The sequence below is a fragment of the Gymnogyps californianus genome, chromosome 2 (assembly GCF_018139145.2).
Source record: "Gymnogyps californianus isolate 813 chromosome 2, ASM1813914v2, whole genome shotgun sequence".
Classification (NCBI taxonomy): Eukaryota; Metazoa; Chordata; class Aves; order Accipitriformes; family Cathartidae; genus Gymnogyps; species Gymnogyps californianus.
Window position 1 is genome coordinate 133,520,052 of NC_059472.1, and position 19,447 is coordinate 133,539,498.

A 19,447-nucleotide genomic window follows, 5' to 3' on the forward strand; every position below is an offset into this window, starting at 1 on the left:
TGTAATGTGCTCTAATGATACCACAGTTCATATTTCTGCTTTCTGGTGATTATATGGCAATTAAGTAGTGACTCACGTTTCTTAAACAAATGATTCATATTTATTTAAGGAAATAGCCAAAGCAATTAAAAACTCCAAATCTTAGAAAAAAAATCCCTTTCTTCAATCACTCATGACTACTTTATACATTCTTGAAGAAATTATTTTGAAAGCTAAAAATATCTGCTGAAGGCATGCTATTTTGCTATAGTGGATTTGATGCAACTTTTTAAACAGGTATGTATTACCACACATTAGCTTTATACTGTGAGATTCAAATGTATTTAATGCTACATTACCACACCAAATCTTTGTGGCACAAGAATATTTTCTAGTCCATCATGGTTGAATTAGCTCATTGCTGTTGTATGTCTTCTGTTTTATTCTTATCAAGCCTTTTCAATCAATGCAACTACGCATCTTCTGACCCTAAACCATGACCACTACCTTTGTCTTATTAGCAGGATTGTGCAATTCTTACATATTACCAGCTCCTTCTTGTGCAAAATATCACACCAGACACTTCCTACTTGTATTTTATACAAAATGTGTATGATTTTTATGAGATGGTAATAAAAAACCAGTAACATATCCTCCTCTGCTGTGTACTGTTGTCTCAGACTCCAAAATACTTTATCCCAGACAAAAAGAATGTCAGTAGTTCCAGGTGATTGATTCTTCATTTCACAACTTGCCTACCTGGAAAAATACTATTCTAGTAACTGAAATAAAAGCAGTGCTTTGACAGCAATCTAAAAACCTCATTTATGCAGTTTTACACCGCTTCTCTGAAGGCAGAATCTATGACATATACCTTACCATACTCGTAGCTTTGATGTACACATTATCTTTCAAATGACAGTTTCCATCATGGGGAATTACGATCCCCGCTAATTTACTATCAAGGGCCAGATGGGAAGTTTGGTCTGTCATCACAAGAAGTAGTCGCTTTGCTTCTTTACGCCATCCAATATGGCTCTAAAAAAAAAACAAAATTAAGCATAAGAAAGCAGTAACTACCTATTTTCTAAAATAATAAATTAAAAAATGAAAAATGAATGTGAAAGTCTACTTTCAGCTATTACACTGCTTAGCAGCACTGAGTTTAAACCAGGCTATTTAAAGCATTTTGTGTAAATATATATCATGTCCTATGTCTGAAAACTACCACTGTGAGTCAGAGATCCACTTACCACTTTCTTTGCTTTTTAAAGAAAGATGTCTCAAAATATATACAAGTTATATAGTGGGCTTGGGTAACAGCTGCCACATCACGTGTGTCACTATTACACACAAATGCAAATGCACAGCATTTGTAAAATTCTCTGGGATCCAAAAAGCATTACAAGCAATAAATATGCATTCATTCGTATTGGAACTTGGTGCCCTCTTCTATTTTTACTTTATAATTATTTACTTTATATTCTCATCATTCTATAATTTCCTTTTCCTACACAGCTTTCCAGAAAGGACATTGGCATATGATCAACAAATCAACAAACTAAAGTTTGAGTGTCTTCATGCACCTGCGAATTGAGAAATTCCTTATTATGCAGCAAAATACTAAATCTATCCACAATCTTAAGGGATTAATAGCAAAGTGGCATCCACAAGGCTGAATTTAATGTCTTTTAGGAATTCAGTGATGTGAAGGAGGTAGCACGGCAAGCTTATGTCTAAACTGGGTTAGGTGCCAATTTGTATTTCCATAACATTTATTTCCCTGCAAGGAACAAATGGCTGCTTTAAATCAAACTTTAGAGGAGCACATGAATCACCTCATATTCTTTTTCATTATTCCCCCTCCCAATTATTCCATCTTCTTCCTCGCTAATTCCACTTTTCCTCCTTTTTCCTCCTTCCTTGCTCCTCCTTCCTACAACACTGTCTCATCTCTACCATTTCCCTTAACACTGCCAGGTATCTTTCATCTCATGTGAAACATGTATCTGCGATACAGTCCATGTATTCAGCCAGGCTTCAGGACTTACTTATTCTCTACCTTCCTTTCTTGGCTTTGCAGAGAGAGATTTAGCTCCCGTCTCATTCTCATTCCCTGCTAGCTCTGAATGGGGATTAAGTATCTCATAACAGTAGGGATAATAAGTACAGAGGGGTATGGTGTCTTTTCCAGCTTACACGTTAGGCATCAGCCTCCCTCAGGTAATCCTAGACAGCATTCCCCTAAAGAAGGGGTATTTTAAGTTTTATTTATGAACAGGTTATATCTTAAATAATCCCAAATTCTCCTCCAGCACCACAGAAACTTCTTGCTCCTAAGACTCCATCATTTCACTTCGTCACCTCAAGACTCCTACTTATATACGTCACAGCAACCAAAACTTTACAGTAGCTTCATGTCCTAACCTGCTACCTCTTGCAACAGGGATGTATTGTTTAAAGCAAGATGGAGCAAGTTATGAAGTTCTATTGCAGGCAAAATGAGTGCACATTAATATAAATTATAGTTCATGATGGTTGTTATGAATTGCAAACTGTTCTCATCCATTTTGGTTCGCAATTCAGTTAGCAGGAAAGGCTCCCCATTCTCATGAATGTTTCCATTCTATTGTTTTTGGAAGCATATATTCTTCCAGAGCTCACATGTCATAAGTGTGGAATGTGTCCACTGAGAAACACTGAATTTTAAGGAATTCTTCCAAAGGTCCAGAATAATTTTTTATAACAGCTGTGATCACAGTGTCTATGAAGAGTGGCTCTTATTTACCTGTTTTACAGCTCACCAAAATTTGAAAATAAAATGGGGCCAAACTATTCTTTTTTAGTATAGTTCGGATTATTTTTTGTCCTTGACTCATTCTACTGCTCCAAAAAAAAGAATGTGAAGATGGACAAGAAAAAAGAATTGTCCTGACATCATCCCAAGAGATGAGAAACATACCAAGCCTGTGATTTGGACAGCAGTTGAATTACTTTCTTTAAGAGGACCAGAAAGAGTATCTTATAGAGCATTAGCAAACCCATGAATCGGCCAACTTTCAAAATTTCTATTGCAGTACTATGCATAGAAGAAAAATGATATGCAAAATAGCCCTTTAGAGCACACAAATTCTTATTAATTAATATGCTTATAGCTTGGGAACTACTGATGCAGATCTTTTCCATCCTCTTCTGCATGGGAGAGATGGCGATGAAATCTTTTTATCAATGTAAAAAAGTTAATTTTTACTTGATTTGTATTGTTTTTAAATATAAAATCTTTAAAAGCTGAGATAACATTGAAGTGCATTTGTTTTCCTTATCCACACAAGCAGATATGTAACTGATCCTTCAAGTTTTCAAATACATTCTTAAGTAGAAGAAATGTCAAATGGTATGTCTTCACTTAGGAACACAAGGAGGGCTTTAAGGATTTTTGAAACAAATTTTGTAATTGACTGAAATTAATACATGTGTCTGTTCAAGCAAGAAGCAGTTGCTTTCATTGTCCATCCTATGTTGGTTAGGCTCGTTAAAGCCAGAATTTGAAGAACATCATTAACCAATACTGAAAAATACTTCCTTATGCTCTCCTTTTTCAGTTTCAATGGGAAGCAGAAATGTATAGCTAAGGGGGAAATAATGGAAAAGGAGGCAGAAATATTACTATTATCAGGTCTAGAACTGACATTTTGAATTCAGGAACACTAAGCACCGTTGTACCAATATATATATCCATGTCTGAACTACCATTTAGTCTTTTGTTAATAAGCTCCTTACCTGGCACACAGCTGCTTGGAGCATCGCATCAAAACCCCCTTCAGGTGTATCAATATTCCCAGAAATTTTTTGTTTATTCACTGCATTTCTGAATTCTGCTATATTGTCAGTCAGGGATAGCACGTGAATATAACCGTGAGGAGGCATACAATCTAAATTATAATCACTGTACAAAAACAAAACAAAACAGAAGTCTAACACATTCCATGTTTTCCATTTGAAGGAGATGTAAATATTGCATCCCTATTAACCCGTAAAATCATGTTACTAATGAAGATGTATATATGCACAGTAAAAGAAATACTTAAAGAAAGAAGAATAACTCCACGTGAGATTAAGTTCAGTGGGAATTAGTTCTAATTTACTATGAAATTTTTTTTTTTTTGGTATTTTATGGAAATGTATGTAATATAACTTAGTTAATACAGTAACAGTACATATGTAGTGTTTCTGTATAGAACAAAGAGAAACACAGTGTCAGCAATGGTATGATCTCAGAGAGTCTATGATCCCTTTTGGAATGTCTATGGAGCAGTACAAGTTTGCTTTTCATTATCCTAGGAAAGGGCTATCACACCGCAACATTAAGATCCTTTAATAGCTCAATATACAGGCTACTGGATCAAAACTAAAATAAAATTTAAGTTCCTACATCCACTAGTAGTAAGTAAATGCACATAAAATTAATGTTGAGATTAGTGACAGTCATCTCATTAAAGGGATGGGAAACTCCATTTTCAGTAACATCTTAGTTGTAAATGACACTTTTTGGGAGTAAGAAGAAAGTGACCCATTTATGGCAGTGGAATTTATGGCACAAGCTGAAGTGCTCATCTGATTCAAAGATGCTGAGCAGGTTTCAACTGACTTAACTTCTGTTGCATACAGTGTAGGCATCCAGACTATAACCTGCCTGCCCCCAACTCAATTTATAGTCAATGAAGAGAAACTGGCACTGTAAGGATTAATACCTCTGCAGATGTCTACTTTTAGGCAAAATGAATCGTGTCCTAGAAGTGCTAACTGATCTCCACTCACTATATTGACAGACTAGATGACTGCTTTACACATAGGCATTTATATCTACCTAATGAATTCCACTACTAGTGCCCAATTCAAAAATCACTGAAATAAAAAAAAGACACTTATGGACTTCACAGAACTTTGGATCATGTCTTCCCAGGAAAGATAATAACGAGCAAGAAGGTATGAACAGTTAATATTCACTTTTCCAAGTATTATGGTTTATACAGATTTGAACTTGTTGTGAATAATCTTGTTCTCCAGAGGGTTTTGGAAGTGATCCCTCACTTTATATGTGTTGAATGCAAGGTATAAAAGACATGGCATGAAAAAAGAAATGCAAGCCAGAACACCTTCCTTATTTAAAATGGGAGTTCATTCATACTACAACAGTGGAATTAGATCAGAGGATCACTTTTGTTCATTAAATGAGCTGAAAGAAACTGCATCACATTGACAAAACTAGAGTTTTAAGAAAAGAGTTAATGAATACACGACCATACACCAGAAGAGAAGTCCTAGGTCAGAAAGTACAAAACTTTGTGACGAATCTAGGCAACATATATCCAAAATAACTAAGAACACAACAGTTGACCATAAAATTAAATGCAAAACATACTCAAATATACCAAAGTAGCATGTTGTTTGGCTTGTTTTGCTAAAGGAAACACAGCACATTTTTTCTGATACAGAAACAGTTTTTCTGAAATTGCTCACCAGATATTTCACAACTAATCATTGTATAATAATTTTCAGCATTTTCTTAGGAATTTGGCTGGATAACCAAGGTATAATGAAACAAAGACAGATTCTGAAGAGCTTTAAAAATAAATATGCATAATGAATATTTGTGTAATTAAATAATTTCAGTGGTACAGTAAATATACAAAGACTACATACCTGCATTGGTTATGAATTCTACCTGGATGAATGCTAATATAGGGTGACACAGTTTTATCCACATAGGATCCAAATCCAAGTCGAAAATCAAGAGAAATATTTGCCATCTTTTTAGATAAAGCAAATCCAACGGAATTTAGTTTTTCTATATTGTTGTGCATAGAGGCTGAGACGTCAACTAAATAATAAAGATCCACAGGGTATTTCTCTAGAGGACGAACTTTTAACATAAAGTTTGCTTCACTTCCTAATTCAAAGGAAACAAATAAGTTTATTTACTATTTTTGAATGGACACTCTTAAAAATACATTTATTTCAGCAGCAACTTCAGCACAAAGCTGTTTGTGTAAGCAAACGGAAAAACAAACAAGAAAACCTCCCAAGAGTAAATGAAACCTTGAAGCATCACTCAAAAATAAGCCATAAAGGGGCTCTTTGTAGAACATCTTGCTTTGTTTTTCTTGCAGGAGCACTGTGCAATTTATTGTAAAAATCTGACATCTCCCTGTTTTCTTTTAAATTCCTTATTATGCAATCCCTTTGGCATTATATCAAAAAGCAGTTATGACTCACAAAGGACACAGATCTGCACACAAATTATGGTCAGTCACTTCAAGGTTGACACTTCTAAGTATGTAAGTGTATCCTGCAAATAGTTTGTCACATGAGTCTAAAACTACATGCGTACCATAAAGACAGCACAGCCTGAAAAACTCATGTAAAATATACTTCAAGTTTATACCAACCTACTTCCAAAGATTCAATGAGAAAACTCAGTAGGATCAAAATATTTTTTAAAAAAGAGGTTTTAATATTAAAAAATTCCATCTTTTGGCGTATACAAAACAGAACTCTTCTTTTATTTCAGGAAGACAAATGTCTGTCTCTCCTGCAGAACCACATCACATTCTCGTATGTAATAAAAACGTTAATGCTTTGGAAAACACTAAAAATAGTCCCCACATTTTTGCTTGCCTAATATTCTGTAATGCCAGCAAAAAGAGTGAAGTGACTGGAGTATGGGCAGTGTAGGTACAGTAATGCATGACTTCAAATTGTTCATTATTTTATGTCACCCAAAGTGTGAGCTCACAGAAGAAATGAGGGACTAGGATCTTCGCGTGATGAGTGCAGAATCTAATTCAGTGTTATGCAATGAAGATACAGCAAAGGGCAGGAGGAAGGGAGACATTATAGAAGAATTATGCAAGTTTTCAATAAAAGCTATCTAAAGACATTCAGAAACAGACTCACTAAAAAAAACCCACCTGAAATGTGACTTCTTTATTCATGACATTTACTAGTGCATGTGACATTGCTAGATAGTGTAATTCAACTACATGTAACAAAGATCTGACCCAGAAAAGTTAAACATGCAAAGTGCTTTCTTCCAACGGTCTTTGAATATAATCCATCTGAAAATGTCAGGATTTGTCTGTATCAGGTCTTGGATGAAGAAAACAGAATTTTAGTGTGCTGTAACTTATGTATTTCCTCTTTGCCAATGTAAATTGAATTACTTTTTGTAAATGACCCTTGCAGGTCTCCAGTTTGCATATAGCAAGCTGCTGAGTGCAGCTTTTATTTTGTCCCACGTAAATCCTGACAATTGGGTATATGTAAACAATGACCAAAAAACCCAGTATCAAAACAAAAACATCTTTGTCTGCATGATTATACTGTATCAAATTTCTGTTTTGAGGCACAACTATAGCTGTATATCTGTGTATTTCCCTGGAGAATAAAATACAGGCAGTATGTCTACATATCAAAAGTTATTCTTCTGGAGCCCTCGGAATCTCAGTCTTCTGCCTCCCTGATGCAAGAACTTCCACAAAGCATGTGGAACCCCAAACTTAATTTCATTATTTACTGGCAAAAAGGTTCATTAAGCCAAAGTTTAGAAAGCTAAGTTTTTTCTATGAATCCAGTATGCCTTTGGAAGTAAATGTGATTACAGACACTTCTAGAGCCAGCTCAGTTCCGGAGACCATTTCTCAGTACAAAGCAGAGTATCAGTCATTTCTTTGGAAGGAGAGTGGGCAAAGGAGAGGAAGTGCTCATGTTACTTTCTCAGTTTTATTATTATAAATATGGAAAATCAGAGTTCCTTTGTGCTTTATACTCATGCAGATCCTTCCTTTTTCCCTTGTAATTGACAGAAAATTATCTTTTATACAGTGAAGATCAGCAAGATACTTTTCCTATTCACTTAATGTTTTTCTACCCAAGATTGATCCCTCTTAAATGACATATTTCTTTTTCCAACTATAGTTTGCAAAACAAAGAAATAAATTAAATTTTATGATATGAAACATACCCTGCATCCCTTTATATCACCTTCCACTTCTGCTGTTGGCTACAGCTATTTTAGAGACAGAGAAAATACATTGATTTAACTCGAGTTCAGTTGAGGGCAAATAGAGGTATACTAGAAAATCTCAGATCCATAAAAGGACTTGTAGATTTTATTAGGGCCAGGTGTCTCACATTTTATAAATGAAATGTTAGGCAGTGAATACCTAAGTCTCCTTTAGGAATTCAGTCCTTTCTTATATATTGGCTTTGGTGTCTTTATAGTTGCCTAGTCAATGCACTTAAAAGTAACCAAATAATCAAGAAGCTTATCAAATGATGAATTTAGGAATTCTAGCCCAATTTACTTTCAGTAAGGAATACAGTTTATATGCATCTAAGGGAAAACTATTTGTGTAAGTGGCTAAAGAAAAAGAATCAAGAAACCACAACAGAGAATAGAAAAGACTACCTAAAATCCCTTTTCCACTTTTTACTTGCATTATTCTGTCCTTCAGCTGTGTTTGACAGAAACACTTCTTGCTGAAGACCGTACTTGAATGTGGTAGCAACACCATCGTAGTCCTACAATATAATGTTACAGCATCATTCTTCAAAATAATTATTCCAGCCACTTCTTCACAAAATATCTGTACTTAGTAGTATTGTATTTAGCTTAAAATGACTAGAATATCAATGTGTTAGAGACAACCCAACCTGGACGCAGTTGGACTGAAACTTTTCCTGGTGTCACTTGCGTATTTGTTTCATGGTCACTGGGTATTGTGACATGAACTGTGGGATTTTCTACAAAATCTGACTGGCAGCCTCTTTTCATTAAGTTGAAAACAGTGTCACAGCGTCCCTTCTGTGTTGCGTCGGCCATGAAATCCTGTTTTATACGAGACAAAAAGTACAAAACAATCTGAGCGGAAAAAACCAACTGTAATATCTTCAAAGGAAAGAGAAAAACAAAATAATAGTCTTTGAAACAATAAAATATGCTACTATAATTGCATAAATTGTAGAATGAGTTCATGGAAGCCATATGTTTTTAATAAGGGCAATGACAAAATATTTAAATTAGAAGTTAGACATAATTGCCACAATGACTTTTTTCTACAAAGGACAAAACTTTTGTATGAGAAAGAGGATCTTGCACAATCAGAACAAGCTGACTTTGGAGAAAAAGGAAACTATGTACTGTCACTATGTCACTAAAAAAAGTTCTGTGCTATGCTACGAGTTAGTTATACCAAGAAAGTGTCATTCACATGACATCAAAATAGGTTAGTTTTCAGAGGAATCCACTGGTAATGTTACTCAGGCTAATATTTAAAAGTAGCAGCAGAAGTCAGCTTTAGATTTATCTAACCTGAATTTCTCTATCAATCACAGATGTTTAAGTTTTACCCCATACCCTACACCAAATCCAAAGACCAGCTGGACTGTATAATTTCAATCCCCAGAAACAGGAAGCTATGTACTACAGGACTGGACAGTTTAAGATGCCACCAACATAAAAAAGCCCCTGTAACAACAGAAAAGTGAGTAGTAGTAGGATGATCTCAGAAGCAGCACATCCTTTGTTGCAGTGAAAGGGCAAAGTTGCCAAAATTGTGCCAACATGATCCAATGCAAAATTCCTTCCTGACCACAAATCTGATGATTAATATGATCCTGATCATGCAAGAAAAAAAAAGACAACATCCTTTGTACTCTTTCAAAGCGTTGGTCCATCCCAGCCACAGCTGGAGACCAAACAATGGACAATCTCTGATATTTCAGAGGCAGATGGGGAAAATAAACAATCAAAAAGTGCATACAGCCAACTGTGTATTAGAGAATAAATAGTCATCCAGACCCTGAAAAGACCAGAGAAAGCCCCTGAAGAATGAGACTCAACAGTCATGTATCTTGTTTTCCAAGTTCCAACTCATTTTTGTAGTCTACCTCTGATCTATTTTTTCCGTAACCTCCACTAACATAGACAACAGAGACTACTTTTTTAGGTTACTGCTATTTATATACCCTTTTTGATGTATATACATTTCAAAAAGGTAGATTTTTAAATGTGTAAAGAACTTAGTGACTCTCATTGTTATCACTAACGACTGATAGGTAGCATTTTCTGAAGTTCACTGTGTGGGGGGTATAAAGTCAAAGCATCTCAAGTGTTCCTCAGGGCTGATTTTCTCATTAAAAACATTGTTTAGATGAAGCAGGCAAGCTAAGCTGAAAACTGCTCCTTTAACTTTGGAAAATTTCTATCATCTGCATTAATATGGGTTTTGCCATTCCACAACCATGGACGGTATGTAGGTGAACTGGCTATCACAGCATGGTCTAAGAGGGTTTGACAAACCCCTGGCTTCCATGCACAGCTCTCAGGATTGACAGGAGAAGTGAAGCAAGAGAAACAGAGCAGAAGTGAAACCTGCTCAAATCTGAGCATCTAGTTAGAGTGAGACCTACTGCAGCTCCACAGCACTGGAAAGTGAGCAAGTGCTGTTCCGTAGCAGGATAAAACTGTGCCCTTTGTAAGAAAGGACATCAGGCCACAATAATGGACCACTCCATATTGTAATCCATTGTGCCATCTACACATGCCCTAAGGCTCCTCTTGGACAACAAGCCCTCCATGCCTCTATTCATCCTTGCATTACTTATCCTTATACTTGTTGCAGACTAAGTTAATCGTTCCAAGACACAATATCTCAGATAAAGTTACACCAGTGCATTACACTCCTTATCTCCTCCAGGCACACGGTAGGAACTTATCTACCTTCTCCGCTAACCTGAAAGCTACTACAGATAATTTGCATGTGACCTTCAAGAGCATATAAGGTTGTAATTGTCAGTGATATTCTTCAAAACCTTGCTCCTCTGAAGTGCTAAGTGCTTAAAATGGTCCAGCCCTACTCGAAATCACGTAATCAACTGTTTTTTCTGTCAAATAAAACCAGAAATTCCCATATTCAGTTTGCAAGCTGTATATTCTAATATGCAGTTCGCAAACTAATAACAATTTCAGAATAATTCTTGCTACCTAAGATCTATCGTCTGTGATAAGTGTCAGAACTGATAGTTTCAAGTGTCAAAATAAGAAAAGTATCATTTTTTCCATTTGTGACAGGGTCATGATATATGGTGAAGTCAAAGTTAACTCCACTGTTAGTAAAACCTTTTGCTAAATGCAATAGGCATATATGTATAGACTTGCTCTGATATATAATGAGGACTTAATATAAATTACTGATAAGTAATTTTGCTTTTAAAGCCAAAACCTGTTGAACTCTCAAAGCTACTATAAGTCTGCCAAAGCTGTCTACAAAGCAGATGGAATGCATTAACAAGTTCTCACTTTATTTAAAATTACTGCAATTTTCCAAATAAAAGATTGTATTTTCTCCTTTGGAAACAAAATATATTTCACATGATTTCTCACGTTCTGTCTCCAGGGGTTGTTTAAAGATTTTCTTGCTATTTCTCACTAAAATTTTCACAGTTTAAAAGTCCTTTATCTTTATAAAGATCAGAAGCAGCTAAAATATAAAGTCAAATGTAAATAAGCAAAATGCCATACCTCTTGAGCACACCATCCACACTCTGGACCCAAAGCAAGACACTTTGTGCATGTTACTGCATTTGAAGTGGCACATCTGTTTTCCGCTGCAATGAAATACAAAACCAAACATTCATGATTTATGATGATATGTGGGAATTGTAAAATACCTAATTTTAAACCAAGATTTCAAAAATTACTTCACCAGATTAAGAGTGATGACAACGTATCCAAACAGAAGTAAAACAGAACAAAGGCAGCCCGGTGAGGGAATACTTGCAGTAATTTTTTTTTATCTACAGTCTGGAACTGTATGTACAGATGGAATAAACTCCATTCTTAAGGCCAAATTTTTAACATCCTGATTTAGAATAATTTTGAAGTGAAAGTTTATCTTTGGCATGTACCTTGCTGATTTACTGCCTAACAGAAAAAATTTACCAGGTAGCTTATCTCTTCATAGACATTTTCCTTTTAAGTGATTTACACTTGACTGAGTTATTCATTATTCACTCCGCATGGAACCCAAAATATTTTCTCACCTTCTATAAATATTCCCCCTCAGCATTTTCTGGAAAGAACAGTTTCCCAGAAGAGGCAGATTTTTTTTTTTTTTTTTCAGAAGCGAATACAAATTTATCCAACATTACGTGTGTCACAGATTGAAGACACATCATTCTGTACTAACAACTGCAAAAATTGTGCCTACTAACAGGTCTATCAGCAAAGTCCTTTATATCCTTTTCACATCTTTGTTTTATAGGTCATTGCTTAAGTTACCACTCTTTGCTATGAAACTTTGGCAGTCGGAATTGAGAAGAAGAGATAGCCTTTTCAAGGGACTCGGTCAGCTCAACTTGAATGTCAGCATTAGCGTATCCTTTCAGCACGTTCAGCACAAGTCTCTTGTAGACCAGTGTGCCTCTACATGAGACAGAATTCGCCTGCCAAGAGTTATGAGGAAGGCACATAATATGACTCTTCAGTGCACAGCACAGTAGTAGTGCTGTTTAACAACACTGCTCTGTGGCATATTCAGCATGGCATATTATAAAATATACTGGAAACAAAATAAAATTAATTACTGCATACTGAAAAGGCTACATCTGTTAGTTGGTCCATTGTGATAATGTGCGTATCATCATATGAAAACAGTTTGAAGAAAGGTTTGTTTTTCACCCAAAGTTTTGGCTACATGTACTGTCTCTCAGATTATTTCTTTTAAACCTGCAATAATGCAAACCATCTCTCTTTTTAGAGTAATGAGAGCAACTTCTCACAGTGAAAAGCTGTATTAGGAAAACACGTACTAAAATATCTTTTTTATCTTTATTTAACTGATTTCAGCTATGGATTCAAAGATGAGATCCCATATCACATGAACAGCTAGTCCTCAATAGGTCACTTTGAATAACTGATGATCCAAGGAACTAATCACAGCTTGCAAGTTATTAGTATCAACAACATATATATCATTATCAGTATTAACAAGATAGAAAAGCCTTGTACAGCACAATTGCAGCGTTATACTGATAACTTATAGGTTAGTGGCAGTGTCATTAATTTCAAAGGTCAGACCTATATTTCTATTTCATATAAACTGCTGTTGACAATTTTTGCCATGCAGGCAATGTGAGAAAAGAAATGTATATGAAAGGAAGAGAAACTCTTACAGATATGATAGAAACAATAAGCTGAACAGCAGCCCAGGAAGGTGCTGGAACAGAGGGAAAATTGATTAAAGGGTGGGAGAGGTGGGCAGGGATAAATAAAGGAGGAGTCTCTAAGGAGAGAGAAAAGAACAAGACAAAATCCAGAAGGTTTTTGTTTGTTTGTTATAAAAACAAACACAGCAAGTTTGACTTGGATGTGAAATGAGACCAAGCTCATTTAGCACTGACACAATAAAACTTCTTTGCATTTATAAGATGGCAACAGCACTTTATGTTCTGCAGTCTGAAAGAGCAGACCTGGAGGCCATAGAAAAAGTTACCACAAACCACAGGAGAGGAGAACGAGGATGAGGATTCCAGGTAGGTACCGACATGCACAGGGTTGTAGAGCTTGCCACAGATCCCTTTCTAGACAGTATTGGTAAAGCGCAAAGACACAGGACGAAAAGTTGTTGAAGGAGTAAAAATAAAAGGAATGTAATTGTTCTTGGCACAAAAACATCACTCCCATCTTCAACTGGATACCAAAGACAGCAGAGATGAAAAGCATTACAAGAAAAAGAGAGTAAAGTGATGGATTCAGCAAAAGTGTCAAAGGACAAGGAAAGACATGAATTGCTGATCTGCAGCATAACAGTGGCTAAAGACCACCATGGGGCAAAATAGGGAGGAGATGACATGAACTTTGAAGGCACCAATCCAGTTAACATCCACCGTAAGAGACAGAGTTGTTCTGATAAGAATAAATAGTTGACAGGAAGAAGTGAGAGACCTGTGTTTCTAGCTATGCCATAAGGGATAAGTGAAATTAACTCCTGGTCATCATCATCAGTAAACCAAATAATGAGTTTGGCCTAATTAACTTTGTGCAGTAATGTCTGAGACTCCTTTCTTAAAACGTATAATCCCATCTGCATAACACACACTTCCCAAAATTAAATGCTATTGACCATGTAGCAAAACATTAACGTCTTATTGTAATGTGCACTTCCTAAAAAAAAATAGTATGTGTCTATGGCTGGAACAACTGTACCATATTTCCAGATGCATCGGAAAACTGACTGAAAAACAATTGTCCCAATTTTTTTTTTCTGTATGGTTAGTTTACTGAATCTATTGAAGCTTGACTTAGTTTATTAATACAGCCTGACTGGTAAAATATAGGGGGAGGGTGTCTTTCTAAACTGGTAAGGCAGAAGAAAAGATCTTAAAATCCAGTTTGAGTTTTCAGCATGATCACGGCAGATGAAATGCTTTAACAAATGAGATATACCGTATTGCTGGATGCAAATCTCTTTGCTGATAACTCTCCAGTCTCAAGAGCTCCATTTTCGCAACATGAAGTCACAGATTGGCGATTGACAAGCTTGGTACCATTGACTCAAAAAGTCGATTTTTTTGGAATAAAGAGAAACTTGAAAAAGGTTTATTAATGCCCGAGACACATTCTGGCTACATCACTCCTGTAGTTCCCAAGTACATAGTCCCTTATGGCAGTAACATTTATGGACATGCTTTCATTCACCAAATATTTATTATTTAGTTATAAGCCTACTCTAAAACCATAACCGATTTAGTATAAAATTCTCAGTTTCTTTTAAAAATCATATGCTAAAGCAAGAAACATTTTTTTTATGAGTTGGCTCAAAAAAGAACTGAGATTTTTCCTGCCACTTCACCAAAAACAGAGTCCAGACAAGACTGAGTTACTGTTCAGCCAAAGCTAAGGGCAAGTTTCTACTGGCTTAGTTATAACTGATGTATGCCAAAAGGTATTTTCAACAAGGGCCAAATTTTGTGCTGGGAACTGCACAGGCATATGCATATAATAAAAAGTGAGTGCAGCAGGTTAAACTGCACTTTTCCAGCCTTCTCCACAAAATACAACCATGCTCCAACAACTGCAACTATTTACAGTGATCACAGGTGTGGCAAGCCTAAACTCTCAGCAACAAGAGGGATCAAGGCAAGACAAGTATCATATATGCTATAATCATATCCTGCCTCCCTATTATGAAAATAACTTCATCATGATCAGGAAATTTATCTCAGAGATGGAATAACAATAACGCACGTTGGTGTCTGAGAGGGGATGTTAAACAGGTTTTCAAACAGACAGCACTTTGTTCAAGTACAGCCAAAAATTCGCATTTATATCAACTTCACTGTTGGTACACGTTTGTGCTGTTTTTGGAGGGTGTACCATTTGCTTTCTTAGAAGAGAAAGCCAAAATATAACTAGCAGCTTACACTCCCTGATGATGGTCCTCAGACTGTTGAACACTAGTTAAGGCAAGAAGATACAAAATTATCTAGTCTCTACAGAGCTCTTTTCCTTAAATTCTGTATCCAATCTTGTTCTAGGGCAGCAATCAGCCAGGCTGTCCCTCTCCAGAGATAAGGTGGCCTTCAATAACTTGCGCGTAGCATCACTTCTGACGGAAGTTGCAGCTTTTATGCAGTATACTGCAGTTATCTTCACCTTTCTGTCCGTCTTCAGGAGCTAAACGTGACTCCTGCAGAGGGGAGAGGCAGTAACTGTCCCAGCTAACACACAGCTTCTCAATTCACTTTGGCTGAATGTGCAGATACAATGAAAAGCATTGTAAAAATGTTAGAGAGGGGGAATTTTTTCCATGATTATTGTGTCTGACACTTACTTGCTCAGATTACAAGGAAAAAATGAGTGCCTGTGCTTTAACTGCCAATCGTAAAACCTAATCCTGGAATTAGGGTTTTTTCCCCCCCTTTTTCTAAACAAGCAATAATTCTCTCTATCCTTTATGCACAATGCCATGCTACAAAAACATGTTTTGTCACCACCAGTTTTTCCAAGAGGGTTACAAGGTATGCCTCAGAATCAGCTTTAAGAGGTCCTCACCTCTTTCCTTGCCCAGAAAAGGAGTTTTCACCTTGAAAACTGTCCATCTATTATGCTTTATAATAAATTCCTAAGATCACTTGAGCAAAAATACCAGACAACTTTTCTTCCCTCTCCCTTTTTTTTATTACATACTGTATTTGTTAATTGGTTTCACTTCTCTATTAATGGTTGTCCACTTTAGTTTCACTATTCAGACAGGAGCTAAGCTGTACACTGATTTGAAAATATCCTTTACCAGCAAGAGAAGCAGTAGTAAACTAAAACTCGGCATGTAAGAGACACATGTGTTTGCTAAGAAAAAGATGTGTAAAAGAAAGGTGCAAAACATGACTGGCACTGTTAAATCCTGAGCCCTGGAAAAATACTTCTGTAAACCCGGCAAGTGAGTAAAAGGAAAAATACTTCAGTAAACATGGCAAGTGAGTAAAAACATCTTTCCATTAAAACAAACAAGCAAACAAAAAAAACCCCAAATCAAAAAACACCCTAAACCTTCTTTTTCTACTAGTCACTCAAAAAAAAAAAAAAAATCAAATGTTACAGTGTTCCTAAGAAGAAAAATGGAGTATACTGGAAAAGATAAACCACAATGTGGTTGTAGAGAAGATAAGAGATATAAATGAGACACAAATAAGAAGTATACATGCACATCTGGATAAATGCAGTGAAAAGCATCACTAGCGAACAAGTCCTGATGACTGATATGGGCTCCCATTCCTAATTCTGCCAATATCCTCCTGATGCTTTTGGGGTTCCCCAATTAATCTGCGTTACCATATGAACACAGTATGAGGGGCATTACTGAGAGCAACACGAATGATATAAAAAGCCACCAAAATGCAAAGTAATGCAGCAGTCTGCCTCATTGTATGAGAGTTCATGCCTTTGCAAACTCTGCAGCAAAATAACCAAGATCTTCCTTTTTTGCACATTGTGCAAGCTCTGAGTGACGCCACTTGAGAGGACTGATGCTGGATGTCAGCTGAACAAGGCAAAGGCAAAGGGGGAGGAGGAAAAGGGGGAGACCTTTGTCAACGCAGCATTAGGAAAGCTCTGGCAGAAAAGGACAGTCATAGCTGATGCTGGAGGACAGCAAACGTATCAGAAGTCTGCTGCGTAATGGCACGTGGAGATGGAGTTCCCAAGCAGTGTATGGACACTTCCATAATTAGGGAATGATATAGACACCAGGCTTCAAGGAGGTACTCCTAGACACCTCTCTGAGCCTACATGTGTCTTTCTTAGCCTCAACTCTCTGAAAAGTTCCATCACTTATACGAATGTTGCACATCACTCAAGACGAAAACTTGGAGAACAGAAGCTTCACACAGATGCATATAAACTCAAGTTTTTCATACATTTATATATCAATATAGAGGATTTTTTTTATTTTGTCAGAAGGATGCATATAGCAGTATTTTGGAAAAGGTGCTACCCAAAATAGCTACTGGTATAGCAGTTAGGACTCACAAACACAACATTCAAACCACAGCCTCAAATATGACCTTGACTGTGGGAGACAGAGCTATTGACTACTCCAGACTGACTTTGTTCCCAAGCCGCAATACAGAATAAAAACAAGCAATGTAACCTTGAAATTTTTCACAACACAATTTTTGTTTCTTGGCCAACTTTGCTTGTAGCCTCTCCTTTCTATGAAACTTCCTGCTTTTAAGGGAGATGATTAAATTTTGTTGATGCAATCCATGCCTGCAAACAATGAGTCAAAGACTATTTGGCTTCTGAAACCAACCTATTCTGTCTCTTGCAAATAAAAACATACAGGACAATTTACTCTGATTATATCATTAGAAGAGACTCATTTCCCACAGCCATTAGCTTTTATGGCACAGGTTTGATGGTTCTGTTTGCACAGCTTTGCACCAATAAAGATGCAAAGCATATGGAACCAGAGAGCTTAAATCTTTTTTTTATTAAATCCCTTAATTTAAAGGGAACTTCAGGATGTGCGGAGCTGTGTTAAATCCCCTGTTTCCTAGGACGGAACATGGGCATAGGAATCATTATACTCTAGTCATTTCCAGCTGCTAGAATCTCCCTTGGAGTTGGCCAGCTTGGATACAGTCATGCTGCTTGAGTGAAGCCTGGAACGGCTATCATCTTATTTCATCGCTAATTTAATTTCTTGAGTATTAGTAAGCACTGCTAGCAAGTAGCACATCAGCAACCTAGAATGGTCAGTATATTCCTGTGTATACTATAAAGTCTTTACGTAAATATGAGGTCATGGTGAATATAGTGGTAGACACAAATGACTATTTTTTCCCTGCTTAAGAAGTTCAACCCTGAATAAAAGACAAGCTCAAGCTGTATCTCCCACCATCTTCTATAGCTCCACCTCCTCAAACCAGGTCCTCAATCGCCTCCCTAATCTACCTTTCTATTGCATATCTAGTCTTCTCCAAATTCTTGCCTTCTGCCCCATAAGAGCACTACCTCTTCCTGCTGCTGTGCTTTCATTCACAAACCCAGCAGCAGTGCAGAGGATGTGCAACAGCTCAGAGCTATTTCTTCCCGAAGAGTGTCACCATAGACCACCCGATCCACAGGTTCTTAGTCCATAGCAATGCAAACAGCTCAATTCACTTACTTTTATCTGCATACATTGTGAGTTGGAACAAACCTACTCTGTATTTCAGACTGTAATTCTCAAAGCTGAAAACCTAATGGAACCAGTCCCTCAACTCTGAACACAAAATGATAACCGAATTGTGCTTTTACAGGTTTTCCTGAAACAAATCAAAAGCCCCAAACCAAAAACTGTGCATATGTGTATATTAGAAAGACATGTCAGGGTTAAAACAAAGCATTGAACACATAATACATAGTTTACATTCACAATGACAAAACCTCAAGAATAAATAAAAGCTAAGACTGGTATCAGAGGGGATAACCACCACTCTTTAAGGACTTGTAGTATGTAGTGCTCAAGTATGGGAGGAGCATTTATTCAGCAGGGCTATTTTAAAAATGTTATTGCCTTCTGGAATACAAAGTGTTTGGTATTTGTTATTTCATTTGCTTTTTAAAAGGGTTTTCAATCTTCAAACATGGTTATTGGCCCTCAGACAAATGGAATGTGGTAAAAACTTTCTGGGATTTTCTTCTAAACTATTTTTGTTACTTCTATGCTCTTTGAATGCAGAAACAGCTAGACATTATATTTTAATTAACTGTGTGATAACAGCACAAGTCTCTTAAGATCCCATTTGATGATGAACAGCTGAATTACAAGTCCTTCAAAGGTGAGTTAAACTACAGTGCTTTTCTGAATATATAGATCAAAAATGGATGAACACAAAGATCTTCTAAGAGAATACTGAGAAA

General features: G+C 36.5%; 1 protein-coding gene across 4 annotated transcripts in view; it reads right to left on the reverse strand.

The window, feature by feature from the left end:
• Window positions 1-19,447, reverse strand: part of ITGB8 (integrin subunit beta 8) — a 51,437-nt gene that overhangs the window by 25,184 nt on the left and 6,806 nt on the right. For 2 of the 4 annotated variants that reach the window (XM_050891887.1, XM_050891891.1), the window contains exons 2-6: window positions 11,564-11,649; window positions 8,695-8,869; window positions 5,683-5,929; window positions 3,760-3,925; window positions 859-1,017 (exon numbers count right to left, since the gene is read on the reverse strand). In XM_050891887.1, coding sequence (XP_050747844.1) covers window positions 859-1,017; window positions 3,760-3,925; window positions 5,683-5,929; window positions 8,695-8,869; window positions 11,564-11,649 — 833 coding nt within the window. Of the gene's footprint in view, window positions 1-858; window positions 1,018-3,759; window positions 3,926-5,682; window positions 5,930-8,694; window positions 8,870-11,563; window positions 11,650-19,447 lie in introns of those variants that run through there. The other 2 variants (XM_050891889.1, XM_050891888.1) reach the window with 1 other exon arrangement.